Here is a 21,315-nt window from a genome sequence, read left to right as displayed (position 1 = left end):
TAAGGCCAGTAAACATACACCGCGTAACTACCTGGAAGTGAAAACAAGTTGCTAACTTCAATATAAGCTCGTACTGAAATGATTCAATGTAACTATTAAATTCGCTCCGGTATTGCCTAGACCAGAGCAGCTACACTAGGTGACTACCATCACTAGCACGTCGAATTTGCTTACTGCATAACTTGCCAGCAAAACTAACTACCAAACTTGTTTCGTTTTGGTACTTCTGAGCTCTAAATCGTAAACAATCCGGGTATTTTCTCTAGCTAGTGCATTGACATAACGTAGATAAAACAAGGTTCTGCATTTCCCACGCTAGCCCAGTTCTGCGTATCACCCTCTGCTGGTGATCGAGGGAGCGAATAATTCTCCACACAAGTGACTCCCAGTGCAGAAGATGGCGGAAGGCGAACTGAACGTAGATAGCCTCATCTCTCGGCTTTTGGAAGGTAAGAGACTGTTTCGTTTGGACTCTCTTTTCACCGACGTCGACGGTGTTTTGTGAATATTCTTAATTTTCAGATCGATGTTTACTGTTCTATAAAAAGCCTCAGCTGGCTAATGTTAACGCAGTAGTTGGCTATATCTTGCACACTGAACGGATAATGTCGATTTTGTTTTGGGTAGCTAGCTGGCTAGTTTGCTAACGTTCGGAGGAAAAGAAGTGCATGGGGTGGTGGATTCTAACGAGTTCTACTCTGGACCCCAAAATAGAGCAAGGGTGTCTAAAATTGTCTGGGTCGTATTATATATTTAGTATAAAGATTTAAGTCGAGTTTTTTGTTTGATATTTGTTATTTAGCTCGATAGCAAGCGACTTGCTAAGCTCGGTATGTCATTGTCAGATGTTTTGGACCGCACATTTGCCTACTAGCTACGCAAGTTACTACTACTAGGTAGCTGCCTAGCTTCCACCACAGAATTTAGATTGTGCTTTCACTGATTCGGCTTGCGGTGCTTCGGCGATTTAACCGTTACAGTTCGCTAGCTAGCTAAAGGTTACTAGATACATTAGTGCCTTGCACTTGTCTAGCTCGTGAAAATATGAACGTTACCCAACAAGATCGATTACTGTAAGGTAGGCACACTTTGACGGTATGGTTACAGTAAAAGGGATGCAGCAACCTGGATAGCTCTGTTAAACATGCTGCTACTAGCCTGCTTTTGTAACCATTCCTCTGATCTAAGTGCAAGATAGGATATTAAGGAGGAACGTAAATATTTGTAGATAATTAACTAAGTGACGAACCTTTCTAGGGAATAATATTTTGTGAGAGGGTTTGGAAGATGACATACTGGCTTCTAGCAAGCGTTTCTTGCCGCACACACCCCTTTTCCACGTTTAGAACGTCAGTCGCTTGGGCGGTTTGCATGGCTTGCTACAATTAACCGTTAGCTTAGCCCCTCACAAAATATTTAGCTGCGATTACACACAGCAGTTTTGGAGACGTATATGTCCTTGGCAAAAAATAAATATCGATGGCAAGACTGGTCTGATAAGAGGTATTATTAAAGTACTATTCGCGTTAACAAAAAGAGTGTTGTAATGAATGTTGTTGTTATGCATGTATTATAAGTTTATATTAAATAAAATATTATATTTATATAAAAAGTTACTGTGTGAAGGAGTTGGGTGAGCAAGTGGCCTTCGAACAATCCTCTCTGCTCTTGTTAGCATAATTGAATTCCAGTGGAGTGAGCTGCTTTTTGACTCAACAGCTTAGCAATGTGATTTGCTTTGGTGCTCTTTAGTCATCCGTTCAAGCTGGAACTGGTGCCTCTTATAATTACACATTCTCTCATACAGTTAGAAGCCTAACTTTCCAAATGCAAAAACTTGCTCCGTGTCTGATCCAGGGCAGGAAACAAACTTTTTTTGCTCTCTGGACACTGTGGTTGGTGCATCCCAAAGTTCACGAGCCAGTTTCAGTGCTTGAACAGACAAATATATATATTTAGAATAGACCAAGACCCCCAAGTGATGGGTGATTACCTGCCTAAGTGGCTGGTAGATTAGACAAACTCACCTGCCACAGATGAAATTTACCAGCATTTGCCTGGTGTCTGGTGTTAATTTCCCATCTTGGTCTGATTTAAATTTGGCCTCGCTCCCCTGTTTTTATATCAGTAGTGTCGTAATATATGGCACTTGTTTTTATTTATTAGATAGTGTTGGGATTTTGGGCACAAGTAAGAGGTATTGAGTGCATCGACGATGACCTTAAAGCATAACAATTTCATCCCTTGATTGTTAAGCAGGACAGAATCACTATTAGGTTTGTACTTGGAGGGATGAGGTGGGCCTTTAAAAAAAAAAAAAAAAAAAAAAACCTTTATCTTGTTTAAGCAATTTTGGACTCCCTGATGTAAGAAAGGGGATTAGTAGAGGGAACGAAAGGACACGGGACAAAGCCATGTTGGGGGTGGGCAGCGCGATAATCCGTTTCTGACCGCATTGGATCAGCTTTCTGTCTGTCGCCCCCATTAAAGAAAGCAAAGCAGGGGAGGGGGGTGACTGTCAGACAGGCATGCCAGCCCCCCGGTTGCGGCACTGAATGTATTGGCAGGGGGCCTTTGCGTGTCCCCAGATTACCACAGCTCAGACTCGGTGCGTTTTATTGTTGGAGTTTGAGACCTGTGAGTTTCTGCCCATTGACTTCTAAAGGGATGGGGAACGCTGGGACTTCACATCTACCTTCCCTTCATGTGGAAGAATGGTGCTCAAAGAAGCATTGCATGGATCAACAGGCTAATAAGCTGACCAAAGTTTGAGACAGTCTGACAGAGAGTATTGTCTAGGGATGGGCATGTGTATTGGATTGACCGATTGCTGGTCTGATATGTACCTACTCGATCATAAAAAATAAAAAAAAAAGAAGAAATGCATTAAAATATAGGCTATTTCTTCCATCTTACAGAATAAAACAAATATATTTTGCATGTGCATGTTTCTATTGCAGTTGTTGAGTGCAGTTATTTTTTTTGCTGTTAAGCTGTTGTTTGAGTGGGATACTGTTCGAGAGGCTAAGCATTAGGCTACGTAGTTTGAATGCCCTGTGCTTAGGAAAATTGCCCGAATTGAATTTACTACTTCCACCAATTGTAATGAAAATATGTGTTTGTGAAACATGCAATTTCATTGCAATGGAAAAGTTACCACTTATCAAGGAATGCTTCTTTCTAACCAGGTTGCTTAATATTAAAATTCAGTTTGGTTTTAAGGCAAAATGGTCTCTCAGCATGTTTATCATCACAGATAGCTAGCTAGCTATCTGTGTATATAACTGTGAATATAACTGGTCAGTTATATTCAAAACGGAGGCTAAATTATAAATATACTACGTAGCAAGCTATAACTAGACTAGCTACTCTCTATACAGTCAGTCATGGACATCACGCTGACACTGTTGCAAGTATGATATTGTAACTACGGGCTTGCTTTATTTTTCAAGTCAGACTGATGTGGTTTAATTTAGAACGGTGATTGAACTTTTGCAGGTGGTAGCCTACTTCATAGCCCAGCATATGAGGAAAAATAATGCACACGTCCAAGCCAATCAGAATTGAATATTCAGCCAAGCTGTTGTATATTGGCTTTGTGGCCACGCATCATTTGTGAGCTGAGAATAAAATTCTTAGTATCATATCTCACATTGTGTGTTATTGACACAGTTGGCTAAGCATTTAGACTTTATATGATGGCAAAACTGGGGTACTGATAAGCGTTGTTATGCGTGCGTTCATTTTCAGTACAAGGAGTGGTGCCACCCAGCCAAGTTGCATTCGAAATATAGATTCTTCCCCCTGCTAGGATTCGAGCACTTTCGGCGATCGCTCAGTTTGTGAAATAATTGAAAATCACCATCCCTACTATTGTCTCTAGAGTATTTTCCATGGGTGTCCAGTATTGTCAGCAAATGCCCTTAAATGGTAATTTGGTCTTCAACAAAAACTTGGCGATGAGTTTCATGGTGGGTGTCAGTCGCCTCCCCTCGTTGCCAGAGGCGACGCTTCAGCATTTTCAGAAAAGAACGAAGGGAGCCGCGATCGCAGCCGCTCCAGATGGCTTCAAAACACGCTGGACGCCAGTGTAGTATAATGGCTACGGAGCTGGTCTTGTAACCTAAAGGTGGCAGGTTCGATTCCTGGGTAGGACGCTGCTGTTGTACCCTTGAGCAAGGTACTTAACTTGCATTGCTTCAGTATAAATGTATAAATGGATGCAATGCAAATGAAATGTAGGCTAATGCTATGTAATGTAATGGACGCCTGCTGCCCCAGAGCTCAGGGTAGCCAGTGCCGCGCCCGAGGTCACTTTTGTATTAGAAAAGACAGACTCATGCGTCATTTTTCTATCTGACCCAGGGAGTCTGCCCAAAGGGACACCTGGTTCCATTGAAACGTTAACCTTAAGGCCAATAATTTTCACACTGATGGGTTTTTAAATAAAATGGATGTGTTTGCCTCCAGTTAAGCAGCTGGTAATGAATAATGACGGGGTAGTGTAAATGATCAGTCTCTCTGGCTGTCACACAGGGCAGAGGACCAGGAGAAATGACGCATTAATTTGGCGATATAGTGCAAAAATGCATTTTATAAACCATTTATCTTATATTTTTGGACCAGTCTATGCACATTGGCTTGTCCAAGATGCTGACAAAAATGGACACACACACACGCATTACACAGGGTATGAGATTTCCAGGATGTTAATTTCTCTTGTATTAATTCTCACTAACTTCACACCTCACATTTTTATTCTCTGTAATGGTGTGGGGTCATATTTCATTCATTTCACTCGTTTCATAGTTCACTGGAGAGCAGCTTTCTTTAGATATGGATAGGTCCTTTGTGTACATTGGCAAGCACTTCTTAAAATAATTATCTAAGTATATTGTAGTGAGAGGACTTGGACGTCCCCGATGACTTTAAAGCGTGTAACCTCATAATAATGAGAGAAGGGGACAGTGTACAGAAATAGAACATAAATCTACTGCAGCCCGCGCCCTCAAGTAGTCCTGGTGTGCACCCAAATCAACACCACAGGGATTTATGGTCCAACGGTATTCCCGTATTTCTCTATTTTTCACTCTCAAGTTTATTTCGGTATCACTGCTATTTCGCTAACATACAGCAGGTCAGGAATAATTCTGTTTATGAAATACATTTCACTTTCATTCAAATTAAGTCTTGGCTAGCTAATGTAGTTAGGCTTAATTATTTGGGAAAGAACTTGAGTTGTGCTTATATTGTTATTTAAAAGTGAACTAAAATAGCCTTAAATTTAACCATTAAAACACACGGTAGTTTGCCATGACTGTGAAAATGCATAAAGGTGTACAACTGAAGAGAGCAGCACATTAGAGAAGCTGCTTCATGTTAAGCTGAATTATTTCACGTCTGGTTTGTTTTTGTCCGTTATCTAGGCTAGTTGAAATAGGCTTGTTGTGGAACCAAGAGAAAGATGTTTGATTAGCTTGTGCAACTCATGTTGCATTTTATTGTGTCAAGCTAGGGCGAAATTATGGGTGGGAGTAAGCATTCCTGACTGGAAAGTATCTTTAATGAGAACAACAAGCTCACTTTGGGGTCGTTTCCAAATACATTCGGGTGAAGTAGCCTACTTGTAATAGCCTGCCTCTTTCACACTAGGAAAATCAAACACTGTGTTGGGAGTGCACACTTTTCTGTGTTGCTGGACAGTGGTTTAACAAGGGGTTGGTCACAGAAAGTACTTTGTGCAACTGGGAGCCTGTGATTTTTCTGGAACTTGAAGCTGTGTGGGGGAGGGGTGGATTTCAGTCTCCATGGGTGTCTGCCAATGCAGAAAGCCTGGCCACTCTGTGTTCGCTGAATTAACCAGGGTTCCCACACTCCTTGAAAATCCTCAAAAGTCCTCAGATTTGAAACACACTGCCACAGACGGAGGGACAGAAGTGACCCCTAACCCCCACCAGTGAATATATAGCCTACATGTACAATGTCTGTTTTATTAATATTATACTAACAAGTATAATATTATTTACAGTATTATTACAGTATTTTGTTTATTGTTATATACTAATAGCCTATATATTTTATGTCTGTTATATTTTCATATTTTCCTTTCATTATTTTTATTATTATTCTGATTGATTACCACGCTCTGGCAGTACATATTTCTATACAATATGCCAATAAAGCATTTTGAATTTTAATTTTAAAACAAAAAAGCACAACCAAGGGGCTGAATTTCCTGAAAACAAGCACATTCTAACCGAGCTCCCGTGAAGTGCTTGAATGCTCATTTTGTTGGGTAAATTTTTTTTTCTCCTGACTGTCATGAATGGCTAGGTTTTACATGAATGATGCCTTTGGAGACTGATCCTGGATGAGGAGCTGTATCTATAAAAAAGGCTGGTTGTGGTGATGATGAGGATGGTGAGGCTGAGGAGTCCTCTCCCTTCTCTCTCAGTGCGGGGATGTCGTCCTGGGAAGATCGTGCAGATGTCGGAGGCGGAGGTGCGGGGGCTGTGCATCAAGTCCCGCGAGATCTTCCTCAGCCAGCCCATCCTGCTGGAGCTGGAGGCTCCGCTCAAGATCTGCGGTCAGTAGAGCCCTCTGCCTCCTGTCTGTCTGTTTCCCTCGCTCTCTCTCTCTCTCTCTCTCTCTACCTCCTGTCTGTCTCTCTGTTCCCCCCCTTCTCTATCTCTCTGCCTTCCCCTGTCTGTCTCTGTTACCCCCCCGTCACTCCTGTGTGTGTGTCTGTCTTTCTCTCTTTCTCTCACACTCACTCACTCACTCACTCACTCACTCACTCTCTCACACACACACGCGCGCGCTGTTCTGCACATGCCAGTTAGCAGTACACCAGGTTCACGTCCGTTCACGTGCGGTTGCTTGCAGCAGCCGAGCACTTCAGACCGACATGGTCTGGAATAGAAAGTTCTACCCGCTTGGCTCTGAGGAACGAATCTGCCTCACGCAGAGCTGGTCTGTTGCCCTGCTTGTCCTACAGCTGCCTGTGACTCTGCAGCAAGGGCAGACATCTGTTCACACTGGGGGAGAGGGCCACCTCAGTCTCTGACTCTAACAACGGCTCATCTCAACCTTGAAAACGGTCTCTGTTCCAGCACACTAGGGGTTCCTCTCGACGTTGTAAATAGTCTCTGCGCCAGCAAAGTTGGAGTTCATCTCAAACTCGCAAATTATCTCTACTTTGTCAAAGTAAGATTGCTTTGCCTCGACTCAACTCTTTTTAAGTGGCTAGTGACTGTGTTTCACCCATGCACGTTCAGCCAGCATTGTGTCTCTCAGGAAATGATGTCAGAGCCCATGTTCTCTCTTGCCCTCTTCTGAGCAGAGTTCTGTTTTCGTCTTTGCTTTCTGCAGATAAGCGTGCCAGTAAATGCTGCATTACCACACACAGACCCCAAACAACAGGGTGCTTCTGACAGGACATGAATAGCACAGAGAAGCGTTAACCGTGCCTCACCGAGACACACAGACGCTCTCAGGTTACTGTATCTGCGGGAGACTGTTGCTAGGAGATGGAACAGTTCCCCGGAGCAACGCCGATGTCCGCCCCCTGTTTCCTGTTACTTTATTTCTCCCTGGCGCATGTACATTGGGGACCAAAAGTCTGAGGACATGGCCAGGCCCTGATTGTTTCCATTATTTATCAAGGAATAATGGAATTATGGTACTCCAATTAAATTTGACAACAGGATGAATTTATTAGGATAGCATTCACACAGTCACCCAACCTGAACACAATGGCACATTTGAGAGAACTGTTGAAGAGGGAAGAGGCCAGACATAAAGTGACAGATGAACAGATCATCTGTGGGAAGAGCTGACAAAAAGGCTGGGATGAAATGGAAGAGGTGTGGCGTAAGCTGGTGGAATCAATGCAAAGCAGAGCGACGGCAATAATCAAGGCGGAAGGCGTACTCCCAGTTTCACGGTTTACAGTTATTACAGGGTGCTTTATTATGCAAAACTATAGAAGGGAAAAAACACATTTTATAATTAAAGGTTTTATTGTATCTTTCCACATCATTCTTTTGGTCCCGCACATAAAACTTGTAAGCCTACTTTATACTGAAAACGTACACTTAAGGTGGGGAAAAGTCAGGTGAGTTTAACAGCTTTGGGCCAGCCCTGAACTTTGTTTGCATTAGCAAGTTGAATTAAAAAAACATTTTTTTGCCATGCATGGGCATGCAGGCAGGGATGGTGATCAGAGTAGATGCTGAAGCATGTTAAGTCGTGTCGGACCCATTGGCAGCCACTTTTCGTCAGCATTTTTTGCAAATTGTATGTGGGGCTATCATCTTCAACAACCTCCTGGTCATTTTTTTGGCATCCAAAATGCTCTGCCATTTCGTCTTTGTATGCTGACTTTTGCCACAGCCTTGTCTTTGGCACTCGCACACAAAAAGCCACAAGTCAGCCGGGCACACTGCACATAGATACAACGTGACTCACTCATGAGTCGCAGGAGGAGGAGTTTTGACTGGGCAACGTCGAACAGATTGCTTAATACGGTAGGTAGATAGTGTAGCTTCTAAAATGCTTACGGTTTGGAAACCATGACATTTTTGAGCGCAGTTAATAGTGAAACTGCCTAATCGCAACATCCCTACTACGGAGTCCTACTGACTAACATTGATCTGGTGCTCCTGCGCACTGAGGGACCTTTAATCCCCTGTACTCTGCTTCCTGCTGCCGTCAGTCTGTCCCTCCACATACAGACCCCATCGCACCCTTTACCCTGTGTGTGCTTGGGGTGTTTGCATGAGCACATGAGCACCTGAGTTTTAGTATGAGGGCTCTGTCTTTGACTCTGTGGAGTGCTTTAGCTGTTCAGCTGCCTCTTTAAATACGTATGTAGCTTCCTAATGTTGGATAGCTACCTGTGTTGTGCAGTTGTTTGAAATGGGAAAACCCATTTGAATTGTTTAAGGTTAATAAAAGCACTCAGATTTTTAGTTATGTGCTCTCTCCTTTCTTTATTTTTCCAGTGTTTTTAAAAAAATCAATATGCATACTTTTACTCAGAAATGGTCAGTTTAAGAGCTCTGTCTCTCTCCCTCTTTGTCTTTCTGTCTCTGACTCACTCACTCTCTACCTCCTCCTGAAAGGAGGTTGTTTCAAAGTAGTTCAGCAACTAGAGCAGGAGGATATTAATGGAAACTGGGCTGGCTCGTATGGGTTCCCCAAGCGTCCTGCAGCCCTCGGTTTGAGATGTTCAGGGCATGACTGTGCTGGCCTTTGGTACTCTGGTGTCTCAGTCTGTATACACAAGCGCCTGACTGGATTGGTCCAGAGCTGGTGAGCCCCTGGCTTGATTGGCCCGTAGCTGGTTGACCCAAAGACCTGGTTGGTCCACAGCTGGTTAGACCCATGTCCAGAAATTATTATTGTCAAACTGTATTTGGGTGCTGGTGACATTTTATTTGAAGCTGCCAGACCGAATAGGAATTCCAATGTGGCTAACTGGTTTGGTTGACTTTGGCTAACACTAAGTTAGCCTAAATTAGTTTGCGTAGTTAATGACTTGGGTAATGACAGACATCATTAGCCTGGATTTACGGTAGCCGCCTCCCCTGAGTGACACAGCCAATAGAGCGGCGGCAGTATCTCACTCTCTGGCCCGCTTCGTGTCCTTGAGATGTCCGAGTCCCTCCGCCACACGCTTAATATTCATCTGGGCGGCCCTGTGGCCCTGCTGCATGGCAGACCTGGAGATAAATGAAAAACAAGCCCCATCTGACCTCATTTCCCTGCCCCCCTTCCACCTCCGCATACCCCACCCTTTGTCTGTCTCTCTGTCCCCTTCAATCTATCTATTCTTTTCTATGCTTTCCTGCTCTGTTTCTCCTGTCCTCCGGACCCCGCCCTGCCCATCCTTTCCTTTCCTTTCCTCCGGTCCGAAAATAAACCGGCGAGGGAAAAAGAAAATGGCCGCCAATGGTGAGAAGGTGATGACGGGCTCTCGAGACATCCCAAAGGAGGGTGTCGGTCCATCTGTCACTGTCTGTAGGCCCCCCCCACCACCACCACAGCCTCATCCCCAGTTCTGTCTCCCCACAGGTGACATCCACGGGCAGTACACGGACCTGCTGCGGCTCTTCGAGTACGGCGGCTTCCCCCCCGAAGCCAACTACCTGTTCCTGGGCGACTACGTGGACCGAGGCAAGCAGAGCCTGGAGACCATCTGCCTGCTGCTGGCCTACAAGATCAAGTACCCCGAGAACTTCTTCCTGCTGCGCGGCAACCACGAGTGCGCCTCCATCAACAGGATATACGGCTTCTACGACGAGTGTGAGGGACGCACGCGTCGCGTACCGCACACGCGTTCTTGCGCACGCTTCCGCGACGCGTAGCGGAGACAAACTGGCACCAGCAAAAAACCAACCGCGTCTGCAGCTTTGCGTGCGTGAGAGAGAACGCTGGAGAGATGGCCGGGGGGCATTCGCATTACATCCATTTAGAGCAGACGCTCTTAACCGGCACGACTTGCAAAAAAAAAGTGTATAAGAGCAATTAAGTAAACAGCAGTGCCACAAAAAAAGGCTAAATAACACTTGTGAGACTGAAAGTGTAGCTAGAACCCGTTGTATTGTTAGCATAATGAAATATCTAGCCTAGCCTGACCGTATTAATCGAAACGCTAAGACTGTGCTATTGCTATACAAAAGGAAGGGAAGGTTGAGGGAGTCTAGACTGTTTTTTTTTTTGTGTGCCGCAAATAAATGTTTAAATGCGACTTGTACTAAAGTTCAAGAATGTTCTATGCCCCGCTTCCTGTTTGTTGATAATTTTCCTGTGTTTTCCGCAGGTAAGCGCAGGTTCAACATCAAACTGTGGAAAACCTTCACCGACTGCTTCAACTGCCTGCCCATCGCCGCCATCATCGACGAGAAGATCTTCTGCTGCCACGGAGGTGTGTTCACCTGCAGTTCAGCGAGCGAGTGGGGGCTGGAGTGTGCAGAAGGGCAGTTTCAGTCATGTGATCTGCAGTTTGAGTGAATGAACAGAAGTGCAGAAAGGCTAAGTTTCCGGGGGTTAAACTTGTATCTTTTGTACTTTTTCCATTTTATGAAGGAAGATAAAATACAAAGTTCCAGATGCTCACTCCTGTCATCTGCTCTTTATCATCTCCCTTTCTTGTTCCTCTGCCTTCTGGTCACCTTTCCTTCTTCTGTTCTCTCTCTCGCTCTCTTGTTTTCTCTCTGTTGCTGTCTGTACCTCCCTCTCCTTCTCCAGGTCTGTCTCCTGATCTGCAGTCGATGGAACAAATCCGCCGAATCATGAGGCCAACTGATGTCCCTGATACAGGTGCGTGCTTGTGTGTGTGTGTGTGTGTGTGTGTGTGTGTGTGCATGCATGTTCAATCCTGTGTATCATTCAGAGCTGTGCATGTGTGTATCAGTCGATTTCTTGGTTGTTTGTATGCCTCTGTGCTTGTGTTCCTGTTTGTTACATAGGGTTAGCCTCATATATTCCCCGTATGTTAGAGAATACGCACTCACAGCGGGTAAAGATCTGCCCTTGCCTGCCAGCCGTGAGCTGTGCCTGCCTGGTTCAGCGTCTGGTGCTAACCTTGAGCTGAATGGGAATGGAGTGCTCACAGACGCTCTAATTACCGAGGGGATGACAGCTCTTCACTCGGCTGTCTGTCCTGCCAGTCACGGTCCTTTTAGAACTGGCTTCGAATTTTTAAATTGCAGTTTTAATTGCTGACACTCTCTTATGGGGTGAGTCAGTGTCCTGGAGTGTGGAACAGCAAGAGAAACTGTGACTTAATGACCATCCACTGTCTCTAAATCCCCCCCTCATTCTCTCTGTCTGTCTCTCTCTCTCTCTCTGTCTGTCTCTCTGTCTTTGTCTCTCTCTGACTGTCTCTGTCTGTATGTCTGTCTATCTCTTTGTGTTTCTCTCTCTGGTTCTCCGTCTCTCCACCCCTCTCCCTCCCCCAGGTCTGCTGTGTGACCTGCTGTGGTCAGACCCAGATAAGGACGTGCAGGGCTGGGGGGAGAACGACCGGGGCGTGTCCTTCACCTTCGGGGCCGACGTGGTCAGCAAGTTCCTAAACCGCCACGACCTGGACCTCATCTGCAGAGCGCATCAGGTACCGGACCGGGACCGAGAGCGGTCTTTCCCTCTCTCTTTCTGCTGATGTGAAACATCTCAATCAAAACCACAAGCCTAGGTGGGCTGAATTGGCTCTTCTCATTGCCAAACGTTCTTTTATTTTTCCTTTAAAGCTTTTTTCCCCTTATTCACCGGGTTTTATTTTATATCGCCTCTTTGTCGCTGCAGTCTTTTATCGATTCAGGGCAGAAATAGGAATATGCTCTCCTGTGAAGCATGTGATGTCACGTATTAACACACCGAGATTCTGGCTCAGACTTCTGAACCGCAGTGCTGTATATCACTGTTCACCTGCTGACAGTAGGTTTATTCCAGGCAGGATGTGATCTGTGCTGGTAGGGTGTATGTCAAGTACATCTTGTTGTGTAGTGTTGTTAAGGCACATGCAATTGTGGTGTCTAACTTACTAGGGGTAATTCTGTCTAACTTGCTGCGGGTAATGCTGCCTAAATGCAGGTTTTTAGTGTAAATATTGGATCTGCTGTGTTTAGCTTTGTCGTGTGGAGTAAATGAGGCGTGTTGTCATGCGCCACCATCAGGTCATTAAAGGCTAGTGCGTGTTGTCATATTGCACGCGGGGGGTGGGGGGTGGGGGGGGTTGTTCTCTCGCCCGTTCTGACATCAGGTTGCGAAGGACGGCGGTAAGGTCTTCGATGTTATGCGTGGCGAGGTCGCGTTGTGTGCCGTAAGCGCGCTTTGTGGAGAATGGGTAAGGGGTACGTATTCTCCGGTTGCGTTGTGACGACGTGTCTGTTGGCAGGTTGTGGAGGACGGGTACGAGTTCTTCGCCAAACGGCAGCTGGTGACGCTCTTCTCGGCCCCTAACTACTGCGGGGAGTTTGACAACGCCGGGGGCATGATGAGTGTGGACGAGTCCCTAATGTGCTCCTTCCAGGTTAGTCACACTGGTCCCTTATTTTTGAGGAGTTATTGTGTATGCCTGTGTTACAGCAGATATAGGCACATATTACTGAGCCCTTATTTCTGTTATAATCATAATAGAATCGGTTATAAGACTACTATAATTAATGACAACGCAACGTTTTCTTATGTAAAGCGATGTATGCTACATTATAGTTAATTGATAGACTTTTTTTACAGCACATTTTTACATTTGTTATTAATGTTATTTTTAAGTTTTTTTGTCACAAAGCAAAACAAACACTCACAGTTCATCCTGTTCTTTCACACACGCGCACGCACACACACACACACACACACGGCCGTTCCCAATGCCACGGCGACGTTCAATGGAATGGCGCGCATGCATTAAACACGCGCTCACGAACGCCCCACCGCCCCTTTCTCCTGTCGCAGATCCTGAAGCCGTCGGAAAAGAAGGCCAAGTACCAGTACGGGGGAGTGAATTCGGGGCGCCCCGTCACCCCGCCTCGCACCGCCCAAGCCCCCAAAAAGAGGTGAGCGGTCAGCACTGCCCCGCTGGCCCTCACCCGAATCCCCCTCACTGCACCCCAGTAACCCTCCCCCCCCGTCCTCTGCCTCTTGGGAGCAACCCGGGGCTCCCTCTTCCACACTGACCGTTCTCTTTCTGGTATACGTGTATATACATTTTGCTGTGACCAATCAATATCTCTCTTTCGTTTTTGCTTTTTTTTTTTTTGTCTGTATTTTTAAAATATAAATATTCTTGTGTCTTCTGATGCCGTGAGGTGTTTTTCAGCTCCCGCTACACGGAGAAGCAATATAAAACAAAACCGTTCGAGAAGGGCAACGTGTATCAAATACGATTACGGGTGCCTGACTTGTAAAGAAAAAAAAAAAAAAAAAAGATTTTGCTTTGGTCTGCGTAAATGTGCGAAACTGTATTGGTGTGATTTCAAGCCGCTTCCCTGGTGGTCTGTGGACTGCGAGTTCCTCCCAGCATTGAGCTTGGCTGCGCTGTCAGAACGTCTTTGGTCGATCTACGTTATGGACTAAAATGCACTTCTGTTAATCTGACCACGATTGTGGCTTAGATGCAAGACATTGGGCACAAACTTGTTTGATTGAAGGGAGAGTTTAGTGCATTAAGTACACTGAAATGAAGTGTGCTCGCAAACACACACACACACACACGCTCGTGTGGACCCGTACACGCATTCACATATACATGCACAGTGAGGACCACGCAGCCACACTTAAGTTAAAAGTGGAGGTGCGTAGATCAAGTGACGAAAGGAAGCTTGAATTGTTCTGGAGGAACTCCCAGTACACGGCCCCAGGAACACAGGATGCATTTATGATAAACGAGAGGTCAAATTAGTGCACACTCTTCCAGTGCCTTTCACTGAGCTCCTTACCAAGCCCACGCGTCTCACGCCCTGCGGACCCCGCGCCGAGCGGTCCCGCTCGCCGTGCTGCCGACCGCGCGCACGCCGAACAACCCGCCACCGCTGCTAAAGGAGGGCGGAGCCTCTCGCCGGGGTCTCGGCAAGGAGAAGCAAGGCCCGCCGCTCTGGCAAACGCCATTTCAGTACGCCCACCCCGGTCCATGCCACACTTTAAAAAAAAAAAATATATATCTGCTCCCATGTGATAAACTGACAAGAACATTTGATCTTTGCCGTCACGGACTGCCGTCCCGTACTTCCACAGACCAGGGTACACAAGGCATGCGGCTTCGACTGCCGTTGAATGTATTAGGAAAGCAGGGTTGGGAATATTGTTTTCTTTTCTTTTTTAAACCCCCCCCCCCCCCCCCCCCCCCCTTATCATTTTTAGAATTGGGGTTTAGATGAAGGACTGGGGACAGTTACCCCACAAGGAAGCTTGATTCTTTTCTTTTTTTTGCGCATAGACACCCTAAGGAACGGTACGACTTGACAAGTTAAATAGCAGAAGGCTTTGCTGAAAGGGTGGTGCAGTGTTTTGCTTGGCAGTGGAGGCAGATTGTCAAGTTTTCAAGCTACTTTCAGTCACACAGCAAAAATGTTTTGTTCTGTGCCCTTCATTCTATCCCCAGTTGTGATTTAAGGATATCCAAGGAGTGCGAGTGCTGATCGAAAGTACTGGCATTCCTTGCTACCGTGGATCTGTTGCCCAGAGGGTAGACTCCTCTTCAATTTTTCAGAATATGATGCCTCGTTTTAGTTTGTCTTTCATATTTTGTATGTTTTGAAGTTTATATTTAAGCTTTGTTAACTTTTTGTTAATTTATTTTCTCATTCTGGGACACAAAAGTTACAAAACGCAGTTTTCACGATTTGTACAAGGTACCGTTTCAAAACTCTTCGAATTCAATAAATGTAACAAACTGCAAGGTAAACCAGGCCTCTTTGTGTTTATTTGGTTGTGTTGTGGAGCTCTATTAATCCCACACAATCCCTCAGTGTAATACAGAGGGAGGGTGGAACCTGGGGTACAGGGATGCATCACTGTTGCAGTAGTAGTGGAAATGACACCGAACCTTTCTCCCCAATTCAGTATAACCAATTGTGCCTTTCAAATTACAGGACTTCTGTCGAACCAATTGCATTCCTCCCATTCCCTCATCTGTTAGCCATTTACTACTTTGCACCATACTGTCTGCACAGTACTTGAAGAGACAGCTGGCACCACTAGGGGGAGATTTATATGTGATCACAGGACTCCTGACATGCGCCACATAGCTTGGCACAGAAAAACGTGGTCTTCAGCTGACGGAACTTCTTACACAAACGTAGGGGGGTGACATTGCTTTTTCAATAGCACACTATACGTTGTGTCCTTTTTGTAAAGCAAATTAGAATTTTACCTGTTGTTGCTCTTTTAATTAGGACTATACATATAGCATACATAGCAAAATATGTTAAGATTGTCCAAATTAATTGAACGCTCGTACCTAAAATGCCCTACAAACTGTAGCCAGTTAAAATTGGCAACCGATTGCTTTTTGAGACGATCTTATGAAAAAATGAAATGGGATTTTTTAAGTAAGGGTTTAAACGTTATAAGACAGCCAAACGCTTTGCTAGTATGGTAAAATGAGTGAAAGCCGTGAAGCGTGTGAATTTGCATTCAGCTTTAAAGGTTGTGTATTGGTCCTTTCACAGCGCTGAAAACGTGGAAGTTCAGACAAATTTAAACTATTTCCCTTTACACCGTTGTGGATTCATTGTCTGGCTCTGTCGTTAAGCCGCCAATTAGTCGAGCCATGCGACCCTTGTCAGACGGCAGCAATTTACCATAATAAACGAAGATTATTGTGAAAAACTTTGTAGTAGTTAGCGTTAATGACAGGGAATTAGTCTCACATCGACACGTTTAATGACAAGAAACTATACAAAAGTGGATTATGTGGAAGTCTGAATGCTGACCACTGAACTAATCCCCGCTCAGAAAAAAAAGGTATGAAGGCAGACGTTAAGACATAATGGTAAATTAATTTATTCGCAAACGTCAACATTAGAAAATATGCTATTCATATACAAACCAAAATACACTCTAAATACAAGCATTTACATTTCATTCTGGCGTTGCCTGTGAACTCGGGCATGAATGCAAAAAATAGAGGCTACAAATATAAATTACTGTAGGCTATTTACAAATAAGTGCTTCTTTGCAACGTGCGCTATGTACAGGAGGTGGTATTGGCACGCGATGCAAACTCGTCCCGTTTTGTGGCAGTGTCACAGTCGTGACAAGTTTAAAAGTACTGTCGTTCTGCATGCGTTTGTGTTCCAAAGCCACAGATCATGCATGTCATACAATCGATATATTGTCCATTGTGCATCCACATTTCTCAACAATCATGTTGGGGAATTCGGCCACTTCAATCTCAGTGTAGTCTCCTCTTTTCACCAGGTACATCATTGGCAGAGGCGCGCTCTCCACCACCGCGCAGGTCCGCTCCCCATAGCTGTAGTTACGCTTTGGTTGCTTGCAGCCCCCCGCGCACCGGAATGCCTGATAACCCGCTGGCTCAATGATCCAGTACTGGGTCCAGGTGAGCTCTCGGAAGTTAATGAAGTACTCTTCTCTGCAGCACACGTCGTTGGCTTTATTCGGTTCACAGTCGCCCCGGGAACTGAATGGTAAAAAAAAAAAAAATTAAGAGTTAGAACCATTCCTCAGATATAATTTACACCAAGGACATTTTATAATGTACAATAGTCAACTTTTCATTTGTGGCATAAAACACTTACCCATATTCTTCGAGGTTTAGTGTGTACAACACGAGTTCTGGTTTCCCCAGGGTCTTGTCCGCGGGGTCTTGAGTTGCAAAGTGTACGCACTTGGCCATCTCGGCCGCGTAACTTCCCGGTCTCTCGCCTTCGATCCAAACCTCCAGATACAATGGGGTCTTGCGCTGGGTTTTGGACCAGTAGTGAATCGCCTGTGACACGTCAAAGCTCTTCCAACCGGTCTCAATAATGGGCACTAACCTGTCAACAAAGATAAGCATTCATATTAGCCCATTTCATTTGGCAGTCAAGAAACGTTTTTTTCTTTGAGTCAAGCCAGTGCGCCTAAGATATACAACTCTTTTGTAGAGATTTGTATTTACCTTGAGTCCACAAGAGATGTCCGGTTGGAGCCGTTTTCCAAGACCTCCACCCAATAAATACTGACTCGGGCATTGTTGGCAGGTCGGTGTTTCCTCTTCTCGGGCACGGGTAGTTTTCTTGGAGCCTTCTTGAAGAGTTTTAGCTCTGCCATGGTGACCTCACTGTTGTCTGGAATCCTAGCCTCCATGTCAAAGACCAGTCGCTGCCTTGTCGTGTCAGAGTACATGACCTCCCCGGATATGTCTGAAATTAAAATACTCAGGTCAGGTATAATGCAGCATGCCAACTAATCCTAATCCAACAAGTAATTGTGCGGGCCACTTTCTTTAGCTTGTTACATTTATTTTGACATACAAGTCGTGTAGTAAATTATTTAAAATTTAAATAATTTGAAGGTTATGCATGGTGTCATGTTTTATATGACGGTAGCTGACCTATTAGGCTATCGACTACTACTAATACTACTACTAATGATAATAATAATAATAATTGCATACATTTAAATATATACCTATGCACGTATGTGAAAACGTAGCAAATATGAAATGCATTAGATATGTAAGCCTACATCTACCGTTGGTCAAAAAAACGCACCATACCTGCATTTCCAGGGATCCCCCTCAGAATGCCGGCCAAACTGGGCAGAGACCTGCGCCGCCGCTTGTTGTGCAGCCTCAGCATGGAGAGGTATTTATTCTTGATGTGCGCCGGGATGACAAGGTTCTCCAAGTCCCTCTTGTGAATTTTGGGAAGCTCATTTAGGTCCAGTTTCTGTAGTAGGGCTTCTTTCATATCCTCATGACTGAAGCATCGCGCAGTGGAGAAAAGGACGGCGCACAGCGCCCAAATCGCGAAAACACCCATCCCTGAAGACCGAACAAATCTTACACTGCCAGTTGCAGAGGAAAACAATGTTTGCCAGGTGGGAATGATGTCCGTTGCTCTCAGCGTAATGGTATGATCTTGATCCCAGATTGTCTTTATATAGGCTATACAGTCAACCCCTGACACCCAAAGAAAGCCGTTCTCACTTGCAGAAAGGGGTGGCGTCGCACTTCAGACGAAAGGGGTGGACTTCAAAGTCACATTCCAATTAGGGACTAATGTCAAGAGTGTCACCCTTGGAAGCTCAGCCCCCTTCCTGAAGACAAGAACGTTATTATTTCATGGAAAACATATACTTGTGGTTCAGCAAAATGAATAAAATACACTTTATTTTGAAAACGTGTGGACTTAAGTCAACAAACTGCAATGAGGTTTTAAAAGCAATTAACCTTCCTATAATCGTCATCAAAGGATGGCTTGTATTAAAACATTTGCATATCTAAAGCGTGCTGTTCTAACAGTGAAAAAGAACCCTTTGCAGGTCTACCTAATATAAGTACTATTATAAGTTTCACAATTGCTGCGCTGTTTATAGAGAAATTATTCGTCATTTCATGTCTATAGGCAACATTAGCAAATGTTGAATTACAGTTCTTACGATTTTATCAAATTAATTTCAAGTGCATTTTAGGCTTTCCAAGACACGATATGTTCAACAGTGGTAGGTTAATGTATAGCCTTTCATAACCAACATGTCTGCTGTTACTTAAACTGTAATAGGTCAGTTTAGATGGAAAGGGACATGAGATTTTTCCATCTGATATGAAAATAATGAACTTTATGCAAAACTTTAAACACACTGAGCTTCGAGAACTACATTATTACTCAAACACAATCAACTGAAGCGCGCACTGGGGATGTGGATTGGAAGGGGTATTTTTCACAAGGGGGTGATTATCTGTTTTTTTTTCTTGCCGAAGTAGCCTTGCCTTTTTTGTCACTTAAACACTAGAGAAGCCAGTGGCTTCGGGTTGGCTAATCTGTGACTTTGTGTATTGGGAAGGCAAATTTTCCTGAGATGTCAGACAGCGTGGACAGGAAGAGCCGATGACAGGCCGACACAAATCAGACGTCTAGCCAAATATAGGTCTACTGTCTAACGCATGCTAATCGTATTATTCCTTGTATTTGCTGAGCTGTGTCCCAAGAATGATTCTGTTTTACAATGTTTATGCATATTATTACTAAATCCCTAGCGAACCAATAAAATCGCAAAGAGACTAAGGAAAATAGTAGTCATCAACAGTTTTCACTTGGAATACAGTTTTGTGCAAAGTACTTGTGCAGTTCTAATAATGTCATACGCAGTAAACACACAGCCCAATTTGTTTACCTCAGCTTAAAGATTTGTGAATATAAAAGAAAATGTACGGCGAGAGATACGGCTTTTAAAACCTTTTTAACCGCTGTCAAAGAACAAAATATAGAATTTGGACATTGATAAAAAATATAAACAACCAACCAAGAATAAACACAAAAAGAAACAAACGACTGCATTAAAAAATATGTAGACCTATATCCCCACAGGGCACGGCGGAGAGAGAATACAAATAAACCTATTTCTGAATTCTGCTTGCTTGCAAGGAGATGAGAAGTCACGGATTATACTTGGAAATCATGCCAGACGTGAATTCAAATCAGATAAACAATGGTTTCCAGTCTGGAACCCAAAATAGACGGACGCTTTTCACATAGCACTTGATATATTGAGTAACTAAATATACTTAAAGCACTTTATTTTAGCTGTATCATACTGCTAATTAACATACACGTATTTTGAAATGCCATATTTGGAAATTGAATTCAGGGTAAATCCTCTTGTGTTTTTCACCTGTATCTTTTTAATTTGTCTGGATAGATTTGACGGGTCTGTTGGTGAGCAGTTTGCATGGCTTGCAGTACCTCCAACAATGATACCACCATTATTTCCTGCAATACAGGGACTATTTCGTAGATTACATTGTTTGAAAGTAATTAAATGTATGAATCATTGTTATTAGCAGTAATTTTCTCATTTATTCGATAGCAGTTCATAACTTGTTCAGATTTACACTGCTTGAAGCATATGTAATATGCCTATGCATATGTAATGTGTGCGTGCGTGTGTGTTTTCATGAGAAACATAGGTAAATCTTCATTAAGATAATAAAATAGATTAGACTAGTAGATTGATAATAGCATATTATTATGCTAAATTAATAATATAATAATATTTTATCCTACAATTTAAGTTTGGTTTTTAGGTTTGGGTTTTAATCCAGTCTAACTGGAGCCCTCAAAAAGGTGGGCAGAACCTGTTGGAGATTTGGAATATACTGCACTTCCCAGTGTGCATCACTGACTTGACCTACGAATGAGCACGTTTACTTGTGTATTGACCTATTCACTAGTAGCCTATTATGCATTAAATCCTCTTGTCTTGGTTGCTAGCATCAGATGGCTGCATATTTGACGTAAATATGCATTCATTTTATTTTCGCTGAATCGATGTAAATTAAGATATGCATATAATACACTTTTATAAAGTAATTGCAATTAATTTTCTAAAATCTATTTTTCTCCGTACGGAAATAATGATGTCACCAACAGTATTTACTGGTACAGTTGTTCTGCACTAATTCTTTAATTTAATTTCTTAACCTTTGTTGTAAAGTAGACAGGAGTATTTTCTCACTGTAACTCTGATGTTTCTAAATAAGCAATCTGGAACAATTTTATTAAACTAAGTTTAACTTCAGTTTAGTCTGAATGTTGCTGTATCTCCTGTTAGTCCAAAGTCTGTTGTTACTTCAGCAATATTTGT

At 43.7% G+C, this 21,315-nt stretch overlaps 2 protein-coding genes across 2 annotated transcripts; one reads left to right on the top strand and one right to left on the bottom strand.

Annotated features, from left to right (window-relative positions):
• The first annotated feature begins 319 nt into the window (after positions 1 to 319).
• LOC118225641 (serine/threonine-protein phosphatase PP1-beta catalytic subunit-like) lies at positions 320 to 15,406 on the top strand. The gene is made up of 8 exons (XM_035414387.1): positions 320 to 449; positions 6,455 to 6,586; positions 10,078 to 10,308; positions 10,826 to 10,930; positions 11,254 to 11,325; positions 11,967 to 12,118; positions 12,902 to 13,036; positions 13,459 to 15,406. The coding sequence occupies exons 1-8, from the start codon at positions 398 to 400 to the stop codon at positions 13,561 to 13,563; spliced, it is 984 nt and encodes a 327-aa protein (XP_035270278.1). The 5' UTR covers positions 320 to 397; the 3' UTR covers positions 13,564 to 15,406.
• Positions 15,407 to 16,486: 1,080 nt separating this feature from the next.
• LOC118224687 (left-right determination factor 2-like) lies at positions 16,487 to 20,269 on the bottom strand. The gene is made up of 4 exons (XM_035412309.1): positions 18,227 to 20,269; positions 17,627 to 17,870; positions 17,265 to 17,504; positions 16,487 to 17,146 (listed from the first exon to the last, which is right to left on the bottom strand). Exons 1-4 carry the CDS (start codon positions 18,489 to 18,491, stop codon positions 16,822 to 16,824), a joined length of 1,074 nt encoding a protein of 357 aa, XP_035268200.1. The 5' UTR covers positions 18,492 to 20,269; the 3' UTR covers positions 16,487 to 16,821.
• Positions 20,270 to 21,315: the final 1,046 nt, after the last annotated feature.

This window comes from Anguilla anguilla, chromosome 1 (assembly GCF_013347855.1).
Source record: "Anguilla anguilla isolate fAngAng1 chromosome 1, fAngAng1.pri, whole genome shotgun sequence".
Taxonomy (NCBI): domain Eukaryota; kingdom Metazoa; phylum Chordata; class Actinopteri; order Anguilliformes; family Anguillidae; genus Anguilla; species Anguilla anguilla.
The sequence above is the reverse complement of the archived record's forward strand: the minus strand, read 5'-3'. Positions and strand labels throughout refer to the sequence as shown.